Source organism: Hemiscyllium ocellatum, chromosome 41 (assembly GCF_020745735.1).
Source record: "Hemiscyllium ocellatum isolate sHemOce1 chromosome 41, sHemOce1.pat.X.cur, whole genome shotgun sequence".
Taxonomy (NCBI): domain Eukaryota; kingdom Metazoa; phylum Chordata; class Chondrichthyes; order Orectolobiformes; family Hemiscylliidae; genus Hemiscyllium; species Hemiscyllium ocellatum.
In genome coordinates this window covers 6,859,501-6,880,002 of record NC_083441.1, presented here as the reverse complement: position 1 = coordinate 6,880,002, position 20,502 = coordinate 6,859,501, and the positions used below count along the sequence as shown (strand labels likewise).

Below are 20,502 nucleotides of genomic sequence, written 5' to 3'. Positions count from 1 at the left end.
GTGGAAGTGAGATGGGCTTCAGACTGGTCTGCCAGATCGACAGGACATCGAGGGATGAAGGGCCTGAACTGTGCTGTAATGTTCTATGTTCTAAATTGCACAAGGTGCGGGTCACAAAAATTGTCTCACAGATGCTTTCCTGCAGGTTTTAAAACAAAATGCTGATACAAGATATTTGAAACAGTCATTCAGAATAGCCTTAATTGTCACGGGCACTCAAATTGACTGTGGTGAAAAGTTGGTAATGACGCCTCTTGGTGTTAGCTTAGCTTGTTACAGGCACTTTAAGTGTTCTTGACAATTTAAATAGTAGAAACAAGTAGAAGTAGCCCATCCGGATTTCAGTAATAGCTCTGAAAAGTCTCCACATGGTAGGCTGCTCTGGAAGGTTAGATTGCAGAGAAGCCAGGTGGAGTTGGCAAATTGGACACATAATTGGCTTGATGGTAGGAAGCAGATGGGAATAGTGGATGGATGCTTGTCACATTGGAGCCCTGCGACCAGTGGATTGCCTCAGGGGTCAGTGCTGGGGCCCATTGCTGTTTTGTTATCGCTGTCAGTTATTGGCAGGAGAATGTACGAGGTATGATTAGGAACTTTGCAGATGACATGAAAATAGGCGGTCACATGGGCAGTGAGGAATGTTATCAGAAATTCCATCAGGATCCCGATCAGCTGGGGAAGTGGGCCGAGCAATGGCAAATGTAATTTAATTTCGATAAGTTGTGAGGTCTTGCATTTTGGAAAGTCAAATCAAGCTCGGAGCTTCGTGGTGCATGGCAGGGCCTTGCGTAGTGTCGTGGAACAGAGGGACGTTTAAGTTCAGGTGCACGGTTTTCTGAAGGTGGATTCATTGATAGACAGGGCATTGAATAAGGCTTTTGGCACATTGGCCGTTTTCAGTCAGGACATTCAGTGCCGAGTTGGGAAGTTATCTTCCAATTGTATGGGAGGTTGGTGAGGCAGCTCTTGGAATATTGTGTTCAGGTTTGTTCACCTTGCTGTAGGAGGGGTCTTATTAAACTGGAAAGAATGCCGAAGAAATTTACAAGGATGTTGCCAGGACTTTTATCGAGAGAGGATGGGACACCTAGGACTTTATTTGTTCTTTCGAGCACAAGACACTAAGCGAGAATCTGATCTAAGTATATAGTATCATGAGAGGTATGGGTAGGGTGAATGTACTCCGTCTTTTCCCCCGGGGGGTTGGGGATTCGAGGACGTGTGGGCATCAGTTTAAAGTTAGAGAGGGAGGAGTAAAAGGGAGCCCGAGGGGCATTTTTGTTTAACACAGGTGCTGCCAGCGGAAGTGGTTGAGATGGGTTCATCAATACTACTTAAAAGGCATTTGGACAAATAAAAGGCCAGGAAAGGTTGAGAAGGGTATGGACCAAGTACAGCGAAATGGGGCCTTTCTACACGACGTAGACTCAGTGGTTAGCACGGCTGCCTCACAGCAACAGGAACCCAGGTTCGGTTCCAGTCTTGGGCGACTGTCTGTATGGAGATCGCACACTCTCTCCGTGTCGGTGTGGGTTTCCTCCGGGCGCTCCAGTTTCGTCCCACAAGCCAAAGTAGTGGAGGTTACGCTCAAATTCTCTCCCATCATGCTCAACACCGATGCACCCAATCCCCTTTCAATTCACACCCAGTCTACATAATCACCAAGGACCCGAAGCACTTCCCACTCACACCCACTTTATACAATCCCATCTGACCAAAACTCCTTCCCGTTCACTCCTACCCAATGGACACAAACGACTTCCAGTTCTGAGGAAGGATCGTGAGACCCAAAATGTTAACTCTGATGTCTTCTTACATATGCTGCCAGATCTGCTGAGCTATTCCAGCAACCTTGGCTGTTGTTCCGTTCCCGTTCTCATTCACTCTGCACAATTCCAATCGACCCAAATCCATTCCTGATCATTCCAATTCTACGTAATTCCAATGGACCCAAACCACTTCCTGCTCACTCCAATTCTACATCATCGCAATTAACCCAAACTCCTTCCTGTGCATTCTTATTCTACACAATCCCAATAGACCCAATCCCCTTCCTCTTTGCTGTTGGTCTACGCAATCCCAACGAATTCAAACCCCTTCCCATTCACGCCTACGCTGCACTAATCCTAAAGGATTCCAACAGCTGCCATTGTACTCCCACACTTCTGAAACCTCATGGTCTGAAGCCACTCCCCTACCAACCCCAGTCTACCAATTCCAAATGGACCCATATCCGTTCATGTTCACCCCCATCCCACACAAAGCCAAGGGAGCAAATCCCCTCCCGGCTTGCTCCTTCTCTTTGTTAATGTGATGCACTGAAACACCTTCCCTTTCACTCCCACTCTATGCAATCACTATGCATGCAAGTATCTGCCCATTTTCCCCAATGTATCTTTTTCCTGGATATTATTATGTTCGTGAGGAAGTTAAGCTGATCCTTGACCAGCCGCTGCACCAATATATCACAGCTTAATTTGTCCTGTGCTCAAATTCCTCCGTTGTAACCAATGTCTTGCAGTTGCCTTTTCTTTTAAGTGTAATTGTGCCAGGACACCTTTTCTTTGACCCTACCCTCCCCCCACCCCCCCATGCCCGTTATGGTACAGCCCCACAACACTCCACAAGCTCGCTGACCGAGTGTGCCCGTGCAGACAGATCACATGGAACAGGCTAAATGCACAGAGTTAGATTTATTGAGAAAGTGTAAGATTATACAAATGCATCTTCTTGTGCACTGAGCTGCGTGCACGGTTGGAAAACGCCTTCAAAGCGTTTCGAAGTAATAGCATAGAGCTTCCCATGTTGTACAGGGCTTACAATGCTGCAAGGGTAATAGCGGGAATACAGTTCAGGAAAGAAACTGTCAGAGGTAAAGGTAAGGGGAATTAGATCACGGGGAATGGCGATTTGGAGCGGGTGTTGCGGACGTGTGTTTTGAGAAGGAGGGTACGGTTGGTTCCACCCAGGGCAGAGGTGAAGGGCATACTGCCAGGACCGGGCGTGTAATCCTGGCAGGTGGCACCGCCCAGGTGGGGGCCGCAGGTGAAAGCGTAGGCGTAGGTCACCTTGCCGTACTTGAGGTAGCAGACCTCGGAGTGGTTGCTGGAAGTCAGTCTGACCTGGCACTCTCCCAGGAGGTCATTGTTGCTGATGTTGTCCTGGTCCCAGACTTCGATCGTCAGGTTGTGCCCGCTCTCTTCCTTGACCTGGCCAAGGTCCAGCTTGGCGTTCCATGTGGGGTTGTTGTTGTCTGAGATCTCTGTGGTCCTGGCCTCTGCCTGGCCGTACTTGACCACCACGTAGCCATCGGTGGCTGAGAAGATGTCCCCCCAGAGATCCCGGCCCTCCCAGACAGTGACCACTAGGTGGCCCAGTCCCTTCATCTTGGAGCAGCAGTTCCGGTCCACATGGCTGTCCTCGTGACACAGGCAGGAGCAGAGTTGGTGCGGATCACGGTAGGACCCGTGAGGGCACCGGTGGCCCGCCCCGCATTTCTGGGAGAGGGCGTTGTCCATGATGTATTCGCTGATGTAGCGCCGGAGTTTCTTCTGCCTGAGGTCGCCAGCAGGCAGCAGGTGGTGGAGCGGCGCCAGGGCGTAGCGCACAAGGCCCGGGGAGGCGAGCAAGCTGTCAATCCAGCGGGCGAAGGCCATGCCGTCCCCGGAGAACAAGAGGTCGGCCCCTTGCCGGGCCCGGCCTCCCATCACCTCCGTCTCCCGGTCGCTGAATGCCTCGTGGAAGTTGTCATGGTGTTTCATGGAACGTGCCTTCTCCTGGCATCGCTTGTAGCCCGGTGAAACTGTGGTGGTCAGGCCCACCGTGACACTGGCCTCCACCGACAGGCAGTCCTCCACCTCCTCGATGGTATAGCCCTCAGATGCTGCCTCACACGTCCGAATAGCCGTCACGTCCTTGTAGCGCCCGCCCAGCTCCACTGACTTGAGGTAGTGGGTACCGTAGGTAGCCACCAGATTCTGATAGGGGGCCTTGTAGTGACCAACAGAGCTGATTGAGAGTTTGGAGAGAGAGTGTTGGAAATCGGGAGACAGGAGCGGTTTTTCCTTCACCCGATACTGGTAGTAGAGGCATTGGAACTGGTGACTGGCGAAACTGTAGTGATCACTCGGGGAGCGGCTGGTGCCAAATTCCACCATCTTGGAATGGGATCCAGCCAGCACCACGTTGGCACTGACATCGGGCGTTCGCACAGAAAGGTCCGCGTGCCAGTTGTTGGTGATGGAGGAGGTGGCGGACTCTGCCAGCTTGGCGGCCGATCGGTAAAGCCGGCTGGAGACCGAGCGCCGGCAGGAACTCAGAGTGCGCCAGTCCACCAGAGAGACGGGCAGCCGCTGGCGCACGTCGCTGAGCAGGTCATTGTCACAGAGGGTGCAGCTCCCGTTGGCCGTGCGCCACGTGTTCACGTCGATGACGAAGGCCCCCTTGGGCTGCAGGGTCACCACGTCGTAGCCCTGCCCCGCCACCTGCGCCCCCGGCACAAAACCAGCATTGCGGCACTCCTTGGTGATACTTATGGTGCAGGCGCTCAGCGCACCCCGGAAGAACAGACAGAGAAAGAGAAGAGTGCCCAGTTGTGAATTCCAATGTCGCATTTTGCTCCACTGGTGGGTCCAACAGCAAATCTACAAGAGAAACAGTGAACGTCTTAATTTGACAGATTTATGAGCAGCACGATTCCTTCAGTGGTTGTTGAAGATCTGTTTGTTAACGTGACACATTTGTGAACAATATTAAGTGTTGTAATATGCTGCAGTATGTAAATTTTGAAAATCTGTTTTCTTTATTTGACATATTTAAGTGACTATTGAGACAGGTGTGATATTTTGTATGGGTGTCGAAGTTCTGCTGGCTTAATTTGGCATATGTATGAGCTGGAGGAGAAAGTGAAGTCTGCAGATGCTGGAGATCAGAGCTGAAAATGTGTTGCTGGAAAAGCACAGCAGGTCAGGCAGCATGCAAGGAACAGGAAATTCGACGTTTCGGGGCATAAATTAAGTGAACAGATGAAGGGCTTATGCACATTTTCAGCATATTTATGAGCTGTTAAGAGATTTTTGTTTTCTATTAAGTGTATGATGAACTACTGATTGATGACCTGATAAGTGCATTATTCTGTCTTGAATGGAGTTTGAGCATAGATGAGCGCTAAACATGATGGTTGCGTGAGCTGAGTAATTGTATGCTTCTTAAGTGGAATTTGATGTTCATATTTACTTAATGTGACAGACGTATGAGCTGTCAAAAAAATGGTATTTTAAGTGAGTCAGCCTTTTTTGTTGCTAAATCTGAAACGTGGGTAAATTGATATGATGAGAAAACCATCTTACAAGCGTATTGATAGACTGGCCACTTCATTTCACATATGTTAGAGCTATTGAAAGCGGGGTGGAATCATAAACGGCTGTTGAAATTCTGGTTGCTTAATTTGACAATTTTTGAGATTTCAAGATCTGTGTGCTAATTTTAGTGGGCAGTAAATTTCTGCTTGTGAAATTCAACAGATTTACAAGAACTTGAAATCAGTCTCCAATCTCGAGTGAGTTTTGACTTTCCCCTTGCTCAGCTTGACAGATTTATGAACTGTTCAAGAAGTTTGATCTCTTAAGTGGGTGATGGGCATCTGTCTTTTTAATTTGATAGATTCACCATCTGTTCACTTAATTTCACATATTTATGAGCCAAGATAGGTATTATGCCATGTTCTGTGTGATTGAAAGTCTTCTTTGCTATTTTAGGTAACTAGTAATTATGACATTTGCTTATTATTATTGCTTATTATGCCATTTTATGAGCTGTGAAAGTGCATTCTCCGACTCGAAATGGGGATTGAAGATGTGTGTGTGCTATCCATAACGAATGATAGTGAGCTTCTTAAATAGGTTTTTAATTTGCTTAATTGGACGAATTTGTAAGACTTCACAGCAGAATATTCTTTTGAATTGTTGGTGAAGACCTGCGCACTAGATCTGAAAGTTTTTTAGATTAGATTAGATTACTTACAGTGTGGAAACAGGCCCTTCGGCCCAACAAGTCCACACCGAACCGCCGAAGCATAACCCACCCAGACCCATTCTCCTGCATTTATCCCTTCACCTAACACTACGGACAATGTAGCATGGCCAATTCACCTAACCTGCACATCTTTGGACAGTGGGAGGAAACCGGAGCACCCAGAGGAAACCAAAGCTGACACGGGGAGAACGTGCAAACTCCACAGAGAGTTGCCCGAGGCGGGAATTGCTAACCACTGTGCCGCCGTGCCGCCCACACGGGGTCACCAGAAAGTGCCATCCAAAATTAGTCAATTCACTCATGGGATGTCAGCAGCACTGGCTGGTCACTCATTATTGACCATCTCGAGCGTGGACGTTCAATGTCAGTGTGGCATTTTAAATGGGCGGAGCAGATACGTTTGCTTAATATGACAAATTAATCGGCTGTTAAGAGCATTAGGAGAAAGTGAGGACTGCAGCTGCTGGAGATCAGAGCTGAGGGTGTGGTGCTGGAAAAACACAGCAGGTCAGGCAGGATCTGAGGAGCAGGCGAATCGACGTTACGGGCAGAAACCCTTCCTCAGGAATGATTCACTCGACTCTTTTAAGAGCATTACCCGAACCTGAGTGAGTGTTAATGATGTTTGTGCGAACCATAACAGATGTATGAGCTTTGCAGGGGAGTGTAGTCCTTAAACGAGAGGGAGAGGGTGAATAGGCCAGCGTTACTTCTCGTGGAGCATCAGATGGCTGAGAGGCGACCTCAAAGGTTGATAAAGTCATGAGGGGCATGAATAGAATAAGTAGACAAGTTCTTTTCCCTGAGGTGTGGGAGTCCAGAACTAGAGGAGCATACGTTTAAGGTGAGAAAGGGAGAATTAAAAGGTACCTGAGGCACAACTTTTTACACGCAGTGGATACCTGCGTGCCTGGAATGAGGAAGTGGTGGGGGCTGGTATAATTACAACATGTAAAATGCATCTGGATGGCTATTCGAATAGCAAGGGTTTGGAGGGACCAAACATTGGGAATTCAGACTAGATTAATTTAGGATATCTGGTCAGCGCGGGCAAGTTGGGCAGAGGGTCTGTTTCTGTGCTGTAGATGTCTATGGCTCCATGAGCCATACTTGGTGTTGAAAGCCAAATTGCTTAATTTGACAGATTTATGAGCTGTTCAAAGCTTTATGAAATTTTAAGTGTCACTTGAAGACCTGTTTGCTAAATCTCATACTATTATGGACAGAATGTTAACTTTAATTTAGTGTTGATGGACAATTCATTTAATTTGATTTGAATTCCTCGATTACGTTCGTCTCCATAACTCACTATTGTGTATCTTTTATTCGATATATTAATCACCCTCAACACCTCAAATGGGTTGCAGTCTATAACTCTTTCAGGACTTATCTGTGACTCTGACATCACGTTGAACCGCTCAATTACATTCCCATCGGTAACTCACTCCCAGCCAACTGTTATTCTATCTAAGAATCATCATAAATCCCATGATTAGATTCCAATCTGTAAGCAAATCTCAGGAATCTGTTGTTAAAACTTTTAAACCATCCCAAAGCCCTCGAGTAGATTCCAGTCTGCAACTCACTCACAGGTCCCTGTTATTAGATGTACAAGCACCCTTGCACCTTTCAATCAGATTCAAGGCCATAACTAAATCCTCAGGATATGTTATTCTGTTTGTAAATCACACTGAACTGCCGAAATAATTACAGTCTGTAACTTACTCAAAGTTATCTTTATATGTTGTACATAAATCACCCTGATCTCCTCGATTAGATTCTAGCCTATAACAAATTAGAAGATATCTGTTATTCTGTACATATAAAACACCACAAACCCTTGGATCAGTTTCTAATCTGTACATCATTCCCAGGTATCTGTTATTCCATGGGTAAAAACGCCTGAGCGCCTCAATTAAATTCCAGCCTGTAAACCAATTCGAGGTATCTGTTATTCCACACTCAAATCATCGCAAACCACTTGATTAGATTCGAGTCTGCAACACAGTCCTGGGTACCTGTTATTCTGTGTACAAACCACCCTGAACCTCTTGACAAGATTCCATTGGGTAACTCACTCCCAGACATCTGTTATTCTGTACATAAACCACCCTGCAAACCACAATCAGATTCCAGTCTGTAATTCACTTCTGGACACCAGTGATTCTCGACTTAAACACCAGGCCTATACATCTCGATTAGCTTCCAGCCTGCAACTCATTGCTGGTCATCTGTTATTATGTACATATAAATATGTGAAACCCTGCAATTGATGCCAGGCTATAACTCACTCCCCGGTATCTGTTCTCCTCAGTATAAGGCACACAGAATCCCTCAATTCGATTCCAGTCTATGAATCACTCCTTGGTACCCATATATAGAACACTACAGACTCCTGGATTAGATTCCACCCTGTAGCGTATTCCCATGTATTTGTTATTCCAAGTTTAAACGACCCCGAGAGTGTAAATTAAATTCCACTTTGTAACTCATTTCAGGTATCTGTTATTCTATTCATAAAAACAAATTGAGCCCCTCGTCTAGATTCCAGTCCCTAACTCACTCCTAGGTCCCTGTTATTCTATGTATAAACCACCTTGAACACCTCGATTTGATTTCATTCTGCAACCACTCCCAGATATTTAGTATTCTCTATATAAACCACTACAAAGCTATTGTTTATATTCCAGTCTGCAACTCAGTCCCAAGTATGTTGTTAGATATATAAATTATTACACTTCACAGGATTAATTTCCAATTTGTATCTCACTCCGATGTATCTGGTATTCTACATATAAACCACGCTGAGCACCTCGAATAGTTTCCAGAAAGTAACTTACTCCTGAGTATCTGTTATTCGACACACAAACCATCTTAAACACCTCAATTGGATTCGAGTCTGTAACCTACTGTGGGTTACCTGTTACTCTGCTTAGAAAACACCCTGAACGCCTCCAATAACTCTGTTATGTAATCCACTTCAGGGTATCAGGCATTCTCTTTATAAACGATCCTGCAACCCTTCATTTGATTCCAGTCTGTACCTCATTCCCAAGAATCTGTTTTTCAGTACATAAACCACCTTGAAAACCTTGACTAGATAACAGTCTGTAACTCAACACTCCCCCTCTCCCCAACCCGGGTATCCGCTATTGTGTTTACAAACCGCTCCAAACCCCTCAAAATTAGACTCCAGTCTGTAAATCAGTCTGTTATTTTATATATCAAACACCTTCTACCCCTCGATTAGATTCCAGTCTCCGACTCTCTCTCAGACATCTGTTATTCTGTATATCAACCACCCTGAACAGCACGAACATATTCTAGTTACTTCACTCAGTCCCGCCTATCTGTTATTCCATGTGGAAACGACCCTGACTCACCCGATAAGATTCCAAGCTATAACTAAAAACTATGTAACTGCTATTCAGTATATAAACCGCACTTAAACCCTCGAATAGCTTTCAATCTGTGACTTAGTCCCGGATATCTGTCATTCTATAGCTAAAACACCACAAACCCCTGGGTCAGATTCCAGTCTGGAAGTCGTTCCCAGGCCTCCATTATCTCATGATACACTGGAACTACACCGAACACCTCAATTAGATTCCAGTCTGTAACTCACTCCTAGGCACCTCTTACTCTGCAGAAAATCCTGCCAAATCCCTCGATTAGATTCCAGTCTGTAACTCACTCCCAGGTACATGTTATTCTATATATAAACCATACCAAATCCCCAAATGAGATTCCAGTCTGTACATCACTCCTAGGGAGCTGTTATTCCGATTCGAAACCACCGCAAGAACCCTCGGTTGTAATCCCAGTCTGTAGCTCACTCCCAGGTATCTATTATTCAATAAGGAAATCACCATATATCCCAGCATTAGATTCCAATCATTAAAATACAATCTCCCAGGCATCTGTTATCCCATTTTAACCTCTTGTGAATACGTCAATTAGTTTCTAGTCTGTAACACATTCTTGGGTATCTGTTATTTTGTAAGATATCATCTTGATAGCCTCAGTTAGATTCCAGTTCGTAACTCACTCCCATGTATGTGTTAATTTATATATGAAATACCCCGAACCGCTCGATTGGACTTCAGTCTTTAACTCCCACCCAGGTATTGTTTATTCTATATATGAGCAAACCTGATCACTTCGATTGGATCCAAGTTTTGAAACTCATTCCTTGGTCTCAGTTATTCTGTGCATAAACAAACCTGAACCAGTCAATTGGAGGCTCAATATGTTACCAATCCCGGGTATCTGTTATTCTCCATAGAAAACAACCTGAACCCCTCGATTAGATTCCAATCTGTAACTCCCTCCCGGGTATCTGTTATTCTCCATAGAAAACAACCTGAACCCCTCGATGAGATTCCAGTTTGTAACTCCCTCCTGGGTATCTGTTATTCTGTATATAAACCATCCTGAACCCCTCGATTAGATTCCAGTTTGTAACTCCCTCCTGGGTATCTGTTATTCTGTATATAAACCACCCTGAACCCCTCGATTAGATTCCAGTCTGTAACTCCCTCCCGGGTATCGGTTATTCTGTATATAAACCACCCTGAACCCCTCGATTAGATTCCAGACTGTAACTCCCTCCCAGATATCTGTTATTCAGTATATAAACCACCCTGAACCCACCGATCAGATTCCAGTCTGTAACTCCCTCCTGGGTATCTGTTATTCTGTATATAAACCACCCTGAACCCCTCGAATAGATTCCTGTCTGTAACGCCCACCCGGGGAGCTATTATTCTGTATATAAACCACCCTGAACTCCTCAATTAGATTCCAGTCTGTAAATCCCTCCCAGGTATCTGTTATTCTCCATATAAAACAACCTGAACCCCTCGATTAGATTCCAGTCAGTGACTCACTCCCAGGTATCTGTTATTCAGTATATAAACCACCCTGAAATCCTCGATTAGATTCCAGTCTGTAAATCCCTACCGGGGAGCTAATATTCTGTATATAAACCACCCTGAACCCCTCGATTAGATTCCAGACTGTAACTCCCTCCCAGATATCTGTTATTCTGTATATAAACCACCCTGAACCCCTCGAATACATTCCAGTCTGTAACTCCCTCCTGGGTATCTGTTATTCTCCATATAAAACAACCTGAACCCCTCGATTAGATTCCAGTCAGTGACTCACTCCCAGGTATCTGTTATTCTGTATGTATACCACCCCGAAACCTCGATTAGATTCCAGTCTGTAACTCCCTCCCGTGTATCTGTTATTCAGTATATAAACCACCCTGAACCCACCGATTAGATTCCAGTCTGTAACTCTCTCCTGGATATCTGTTATTCTCCAGAGAAAATACCTTGAACCCCTCGATTAGATTCCAGTCTGTAATTCCCTCCCGTGTATCTGTTATTCTGTATATAAACCACCCCGAACCCCTCCATTAGATTCCAGTCTGTAACTCCCTACCGGGTATCTATTATTTTGTATATAAACCACCCTGAACCCCTCGATTAGATTCCAGACTGTAACTCCCTCCCAGATATCTGTTATTCTGTATATAAACCACCCTGAACCCCTCGAATACATTCCAGTCTGTAACTCCCTCCTGGGTATCTGTTATTCTCCATATAAAACAACCTGAACCCCTCGATTAGATTCCAGTCAGTGACTCACTCCCAGGTATCTGTTAATCTGTATATAAACCACCCCGAAACCTCGATTAGATTCCAGTCTGTAACTCCCTCCCGTGTATCTGTTATTCTGTATATAAACCACCCTGAACCCACCGATCAGATTCCAGTCTGTAACTCCCTCCTGGATATCTGTTATTCTCCAGAGAAAATACCTTGAACCCCTCGATTAGATTCCAGTCTGTAACTCCCTCCCGGGGAGCTGTTATTCTGTATATAAACCATCCTGAACCCCTCGATTAGATTCCAGGCTGTAACTCCCTCCCATGTATCTGTTATTCTGTATATGAACCATCCTGAACTCCTCGATTAGATTCCAGTCTGTAACTCCCTCCGGGGAGCTGTTATTCTGTATATGAACCACCCTGAACTCCTCGATTAGATTCCAGTCTGTAAATCCCTGCCGTGTATCTGTTATTCTGTATATAAACACCCCGAACCCCTCGATTTGATTCCAGTCTGTAACTCCCTCCCGTGTATCTGTTATTCTGTATATAAACCCACCCCGAACCCGTCGATTAGATTCCAGACTGTAACTCCCTCCCGGGTATCAGTTATTTTGTATATAAACCACCCTGAACCCGTCGATTAGATTCCAGACTGTAACTCCCTCCCGGGTATCAGTTATTCTGTATATAAACCACCCTGAACACCTCGATAAGATTCCAGTCTATAACTCACTCCCAGGTATCTGTTATTCTGTATATAATACACCCTGAACCACTTGACTTAAATCCAGTCTCTCCATCATTCCTGGGGATCTGTTATTCTATATTCAAATCATCCTGAAACGCTAAACTAAATTCCAGTCTGTAACTCCCTCCTGGTTATGCATTACTCTCTGTATAAAATTACTCTGAAATCCCCCATTAGATTCCAAACTGTAACTCAATAGCATTTCTCTCTTATCCGATATATAATTTATCCCATAACCTTCATTGTATTCCAGTCGGTAACTCATTCCGAGGTATCCTTTGTTGAATACAGAAATCATCATAAATCCCTGGATTAGACTCCAGTCTGTAAATCACTCCCAGATATCTGTTATTCCATTTCTGTACAGTCCTGAATGTTTCAATTAAATTCCATTCTGTAACTCATTGCTGGGTTCCTGTTATTCTTTGTATAAATCATTTTGAATCCCTGAATTAGATTCCAGTTTGTAATTTACTCCCAGGTATGTGTTTTCTCTATATATCAAACACGACGAAAGTCTAGATTAAATTCCTGTCTGTAACTCACGTCCTTTCACCTGTTGTTCTACATATAAACCACGCTGTACACCTCGACTAGAGTTAAGTCTGGAACTGTCTCCCGGGCATCTTTTATTCCATATATAATCCACCCTGAATTCTTCGGTTTGATTCCTGGTTGTAACTAAATCCTGGTGTTCTGTTATTCTGGACATGAACCACCCTGAAACCCTCAATTAGATTCCAGTTTGTAACTCACTCCCAGGTACATAAACCCTTCTGCACACCTCGATTCAATTCCAGGCTGCAACTTAATCTTGGCTCTCTGCTATTCTGGACATAAATCACACTAACACTTTCGATTAGATTCCAGTCTGTAACTCACTCCCGGGTATCTGTTATTCTGTGCATGAACCACCCTGAACCTGTCGATGAGTTTCCAATTTGTAACTCACTCCCGGGTATCTGTTATCCAATACATAAACACAACTGAACCCCTCGATTAAATTCTAGTTGGAAACTCACTCCCAGGTACCTGTTATTCTATACATAAACCCTCCTGAACCCCTCGATTAATTTCCAGATTGTAGCTAAATCCTGGCTAACTGCTATTCTGTACATAGATCACACTAATACTTTGAATTAGATTTCAGTCTGTAACTCACTCCAAGGTGTCTGTTATACTATATATAAACACCACAAACCCCTGGATTAGATTCCGCTCTGTAAATCATTCCCATATATCTGTTATTAGTTTTTTTTTTAACTGTCCTGAATTCCTCGATTGGATTAGTCTGTAAATCACTCCCAGGTACGTGTGATTTTATGTTACAACCACACTGAAACCCACGATTTGATTCCAGTCTGTAACCCACTCCCAGACCCTTATTGTTCGACACATAAACCACCCTGAAACTCTTGATCCATTCCACTGGGTAACACACTCCTACATTTATGTTATTCTGTACAAACACCAACTTGAACCCCTCGATTAAATTCCAGTCTGTAACTCGATACCTGTTCTTCCCTCCAAAAACAAAATCCTGAAAACTTGAATTGGATTGACGTCTGTAACTCACTCCTGGGCAACTGTTATTCTATATATAAACCACCCCAATTCCCTCGATTAGATTTCAGTCTGTAACTCAATCCTAGGTATCTTTTTTTAGAGGTATAATACTGCACAAATCCCTGGACTGATTTCTAGGCTGTGAAGCAATCCTCGATGCCTGTTATTTCATGTCAAAACTGTCCTAAACCCCTCTATTAGATTCCAGTATAGAAGGCATTCCTGGTTGTGTGTAATTTTATATCTATGTATAATGTGCCAACCAAACCCTTCAATTCGGTACTAGTCTAAAACTCACTCCCGGGTATCTGAAATTCTATAAACAAAACACCTCAAATCCCTGGATTAAATTTCAGTCTGCAAATCAATACTGGGTATCTGTTATTTTCTCTCTCAACCACCCTGAACCCCTTAATGAGAATCCAGGCAGTAACTAACTCTCAGCTATTATTCTGTGAATAAAGACCTTGAACATCTTGACTGGATTCCAGTCTGTAACTCACTCATGGGTATCTCTCATTCTGCATATAAACCACCATAACACCATCGATTGTATTCCGGGTCTGCACTTCACTCCCAGGTATCTCATAGTCTTGAGATAAATCATCTGAAACTCTCGATTAGACTCCAGTCTGCACCACACACTCAGGAAATACCACCTCGAACCCTCAATTACATTCCAGTCTGTAGCTCACTCCCAGTTCCCTTTTATTCTCTACATATAAACTGCTCCGGAAGCACCGAACTCAATTCCAGTCAGTACGTCATACCCACATATGTGTTATTCTGTACCTAACACATCCTGAAATTCTCGAATGGACTTCAATCTGTAACTAAATTCTGGACATATCTTATTAGATACCAAAGCTACATTTGACCCCGTGATTACATTTCAGTCTGAAATACACATCCGGGTATATGTTGTTCAATAGATAAACCACCCTGAATCCTTCGATTCGAGTCCAGGCTGTAACTAAGTCCTGTCTGTCTGTTATACTTTCCATAAGCCACACTAAAACCTTCGATTCGATTCCAGGCTGTAACTCAGTACCAGGAACCTGTTATTCCATTCCTAAACTACCCTCGATTAGATTCCAGTCTGTAAATCACTCCCAGATATGTGTTATTCCATTTTTAAACTGCACTGAATCCCTCAATAACGTTAGTCTGTAAATCCCTCCCAGGTATGCGTGATTTTATGTTTAAACCAACCTGAACCACTGGATTAAATTCCAGTCTGTACCTCACTCCTGGAAATCTGCTCTTCCATTCAAAAAAACATCCTGAAAACCGGAATTGGATTTACATCTGTAAATCACTCCTGGACATTTGTTATTCTATATATAAACCACCCGAAGCCCTCAATTAGATTTCAATTTGTAACTCCCTCCCAGGTATTTGTTATTCTATATGTAATACAACACAAATCCCTGGATTGACTTCCAGTCTGTGAAGCATTCCCAGATATCTGTTATTCCAAGTTAACATTACCCTGGAACCCCTCACTTGGATTCCAGTCTGTAAGGCACTTCTGGGTGTGTGTAATTTTATATATGTATGCTACCTTCAATCCCTCGATTACATTCATGGTTCAAGATCACTACCGGTTATTTGTTATTCTGTGTATAAACCAAACCAAACTCCTCAACTAGATTCCAATCTGTAGCTCACTGCCAGGTATCTGTTATTTCATGTTAAAACTACCCTGAAAGCCTCATTTAAATTTCAGCCTGTAACTCATTCCCGTGGAGATCTTATTCTCTCTACAAGCTACCCTGACCCCCTTGATTAGATTCCAGTCTGTAACTAACTCTCAACAATCTTTTACTCGATAAATAAACGACTCTGAACACCTCGATTGTATATTTCAGTCTGTAACTCACTCTCTTACTTTACATATAAACCACCACAAAACTTCAATTGTGTTCTGGGTTTGCACAGCACTCCCAGGTGTCTCATATGCTTTATATAAACCATCTGAAACCCTCGATTAGATTCCAGGCTCTACCACACTCCCACCCTGAACCCTTAATTCGATTCTAGTCGGCAGTTCGCTCCCGTTACTCTCTTAATTTTTATGTGTAAAGTCACCGGCAGCCTGTGACTCGATTCCAGTCAGTAATTCATTCCCAGACATGTGTTATTCTGTACATAAACCGCCCTGAACACCTCGAAAGGATTTCAGCCTGTACCTCAGTTCTGGAGATCTCTTATGCGATTTCGGAGCCATCTTGGTTCCCTTGATTACATTCCCGTCTGTAACCCACGCCCGGGAATAGGTTGTTCTATACATAAACACCCTGCGTCCTTCGATTCGAGTCCTGGCTGCAACTAAATCCTGGCTGTCCGCTATTCTTTCTATAAACCACATTAAACCCTTCGAATAGATTCCAATCTGTAACTCCCTCCCGGGTACCTGTAATTCTCCACATAAACCACCCTGAACCCCTCGACTGGTTTCAAGTCTGTAACTCACTCACAGACCCCTCTTCTTACGATATTTTAACCGCCCAGAAACTCTTGACTCGATTCCAGTGGTTAACTCACTCTCACATATGTGTTATTCTGTACATAAACTAACCTGAGCCCCTCGATTAAATTCCAGTCTGTAACTCCCTCCTGGATCCCTCTCCTTCTTTCCAAAAACCATCCAGAAAACTTGAAACGGATTGAAGTCTGCATCTCAATCCTGGGTAATTGTATTGTATATAAAAACCACTCTGAAGCTCTCGATTAGATTCCAGGCTGTTACTCCCTCCTGGGTATCTACTTTTTTTTAATATAAGCCACCATGAACCCTTCATCTGGATTCCAATCTGTCACCCACTCTCGGGTATCTGTTATTCAAGATATAACAGAGCTCAAATCCTTGGTTTGATTTGCAGTCTGTGGAGTATTCCCATATACCTGTTATTCCATGTTAAAACTACCCTGGAATCCTCGATGAGATTGCATTTCCTGAATTACTACTGGTTATCTATTTTTCTGTATATATACCAAACCAAATTCCTCAATTAGATTCCAGTCTGTAACTCACACTTGGGTATCTGTTATTCCATATATAAAACACCACAAATCCCTGGATTAGCTGCCAGTCTGTAAATCACTTCTGGGTATCTGTCATTCCATGTTTAATCTACCTGAAAGCCTCAATTAAATCCCATCTGTAACTCACTCCCAGGTATCTCTTATTATACGTAGAAACCACCACAATACCTTTGACTATATTCTGGGTCTGCACATCACTCCCAGCCATCTCATATACTTTATATAAACCATCGAAATCCTCTATTAGCTTCCAGCCTGTACCTCACGCCTAGGTATCTCATATACTTTATACAAACCAATTTAAACTCTCGATTTGCTTCCAGCCTGTACTTCACTCCCAGGAATCCAAAACCCCGAACACTCAATTATGGTCTGGTCTGTAGCTCAGTACTGGTTCCATATTATTCTATAAGTCCCCCTGGAAATTCGGGACTTGATTCCAGTCAGTAATTCATTCCCAGATATGCATTATTCTGTATGCAATCCACCCTGAACCCCTCGAATGGATTTCAGTCTGTAACTCATAACTGGGTATCTCTTATTCTAACACCTTGGACCCCTGAATTACATTCCAGTTTGTAACTCACACCCGGGTATATATTGTTCTACAGGAAAACCACCCTGAATCCTTCGAATAGATTCCAGGCTGTAAGTAATTCCCAGCTGTCTGTTAATCTTTCCATTAACCGCACTAAACACTTCGATTAGATTATAGTCTGTAACCCAACCTGTGTATGTGTTCATCTGCATTTGAAAAAAAAACCCTTGCAGCCGTCGATTAGGTTCCAGTTTGTAACTCCCTCCCAGGTATCTGTTATTCTGTATATAAACTACCCTGAGCCCCTCGATTAGATTCCAGTCTGTAACTCCCTCCTGGGGTATCTGTTATTCTGTATATAAACCACCCCGAACCCCATGATTAGATTCCAGTCTGTAACTCCCTCCCAGGTATCTGTTATTCTGTATATAAACCACCCGGAACCCCTCGATTAGATTCCAATCTGTAACTCACTGCCGGATATCTGTTATTCTGTATATAAACTACCCTGAACCCCTCGATTAGATTCCAGTCTGTAACTCCCTCCCGGGTATCTGCTATTCTGTCTATAAACCAACCTGAAACCCTCGATTAGATTCCAGTCTGTAACTCCCTCCCAGGTATCTGTTGTTCTGTATATAAAGCACCCTGAACCCCTCGATTAGATTCCAGTCTGTAACTCCCTCCTGGGTATATTATTCTTTATATATGCCATCCTGAACCCCTCGATTAGATTCCAGTCTGTAACTGCCTCCCGGGTACATTATTCTGTACAGAAACGTCCCTGAATCCCTCGATTAGAGTCCAGTCTGTACATCCCTCTCGGGTTTCTGTTATTCTGTATATAAATCATCCTGAACATTTTGATTAGATACCAATCTGTAACCCACTCCGATGTTTTTGTTGTTTCATATGCATAAACTATTGCAAACCGTTAAAATCGATTCCAGTCTGTAACTCAGTACTGGGTATCTGTGCTCCTGTTTAGAACCATCCCAAATACTCAGCTTTCTCTCTCTGTAACTTGAAACCTGTCCTGAGCTGCGGGTACTTTTGCCCTCAGTTTTGTATCCCTTTGTTCAGTGCTTTGTTTGCACGTACCTCAGTGCAGTGTTTTCTGTTGATACCCTCCGAACTCACACCAGCCGTGTCTGAGAGACTGCAAAGGACAGGGAGGACTGTGTTTTATATTTTCTGACACGGCCCACTGGGCCCCAGCCTAAACCATATGCCGGAGTGCTTTCACTTTGGCCTGGTGTGACAGTAAGTGTCATTTCTCAACAGAACGAGGTCTGCCAGACGACAGAGTGTCACTGACTCCCAGCACACTGTCCAGCACAAGGCTTGTGCAACCCTCCTGCGATATTTAATCTAGCTGCCTCGCGCCTTTCATCTCCCAAACTGTGCCCACTGGCTTGTACTGCCGTCTGCTAACAATAGGGGGCAGAGGTGTGTGGGGAGACAAGGAAGAGCTCACTAGAATTGTGAGGATGGGAAGGATTGTTGTCTCAGTTGGAAAAAAAAATGATCCCAATGGATCCAAAAGACTTCCCATTCACTCCTACGCTCCGTCATCCCAATGTTCCCCAAAACCCTTCTCATTTACTTCGGCTCTACACTGTCCAAATGAACCCAGACTCCTTCCCATTCACTACCACATGACAGATTCCAAAATGGGTCAGTTCCAAATCACTCCCACTTTACACCATCCCAATGCACCCAAACCCCTCCTTTCCCACTCCCACTCTATGCAATTGCAATGGACATAAACTCCTTCCCGTTGACTCACGCTCTACACTGTCCCAATGGACACTGACCCCTTCCCGTTCATTCCCACTCTACACCATCCCAATGGATACAAAACCCTTCCTGTTCACTCCCGCTCTATGTCATCCCAATGCCTTCTCAGTTAATTCCTCTCTACACTATCCAAATGAACCCAAAGTCATTCCCATTCACTACCACACGATTGATTCCAAAATGGGCCAGTTCCCAATCACTCCCACGTTACACCATCCCAATGCACCCAAATCCCCCTTTCCCACTCCCACTCTGTGCAATTGCAACGGACCAAATCTCCTTCCCATTGTTTCATGCTCTACACGGTCCCAATGGACACCAAACCCCTTCCTGTTCATTCCCACTCTACTTTGCCCCAATGGACCCAAAACCCTTCCCATTCACACCCACTCTACACCATCCCAATGGAACAGAGCCCCTTCTCATTCACTCCCGTTTTACATATCCCAATTGATCGAAACTGCTGTCCATTCACTGCTGATCTACTCGATCCCAATGGATTCCTAACACCTTCCAATTCACCTCCAATCTTCACCATCCTCATGAACCCTAGCCCCCTCCCATTCACTCCCATTCTGCACCATCCCAATGGACTCAAAGCCCTTCCCATTCACTCCCTCTCTATGCTGATCCAATGGACTCAAACCCCAACTACCAATCAAGACATACAGGTGGAGTTTAATTGTGTTGTTGTGTGGGTGTCGCTGTCTGAGTCCAGCATTTATTGCGCCATCCCTAGTTGCCCCACTTGAGCCACCATCTTGAATTGCAACAGGCTTCGTGTTGTGGGGAAGACCCACAATGCCCCTGAGGGAGGGGAATCCCAGGATTCTGACCCAGCGACACTGAGGGAACGGCCGATATATTTCTGAGTGGGGGACGGTGAGGGGCTGGGAGGTGGAATTTGCAGGGGTGCTGGAATTCGCATGTATCTGATGCCCCTTGTCCTTCCAGACGGAAGTAGCCGTGGAGTTTGGAAGGTGTTGTCTATGGATCTCTATTGAGTTTTCGCAGTGAGTCTTGCAGACGGTACACCCAGCTGCTGCTGAGTTGGGGTGGGGGGGGGGGAGGAGGAATGGGATGTGATGCCACACAATTTGAAAATTGCCATTAGCTCTGGATAGCAAGAAGGTATACACCACA

At 44.4% G+C, this 20,502-nt stretch overlaps 1 protein-coding gene across 2 annotated transcripts; it reads right to left on the bottom strand.

Annotated features, from left to right (window-relative positions):
• Nucleotides 1-2,708: 2,708 nt before the first annotated feature.
• Nucleotides 2,709-18,689, bottom strand: LOC132834624 (perforin-1-like). 2 transcript variants are annotated; one of them, XM_060853521.1, is made up of 2 exons: nt 18,661-18,689; nt 2,709-4,646 (listed from the first exon to the last, which is right to left on the bottom strand). In XM_060853521.1, the coding sequence occupies exon 2, from the start codon at nt 4,614-4,616 to the stop codon at nt 2,892-2,894; it is 1,725 nt and encodes a 574-aa protein (XP_060709504.1). In that variant the 5' UTR covers nt 4,617-4,646; nt 18,661-18,689; the 3' UTR covers nt 2,709-2,891. The 2 variants fall into 2 exon arrangements, with proteins under 2 accessions (XP_060709504.1, XP_060709503.1); XM_060853520.1 differs by lacking the exon at nt 18,661-18,689 and adding an exon at nt 16,166-16,238.
• Nucleotides 18,690-20,502: the final 1,813 nt, after the last annotated feature.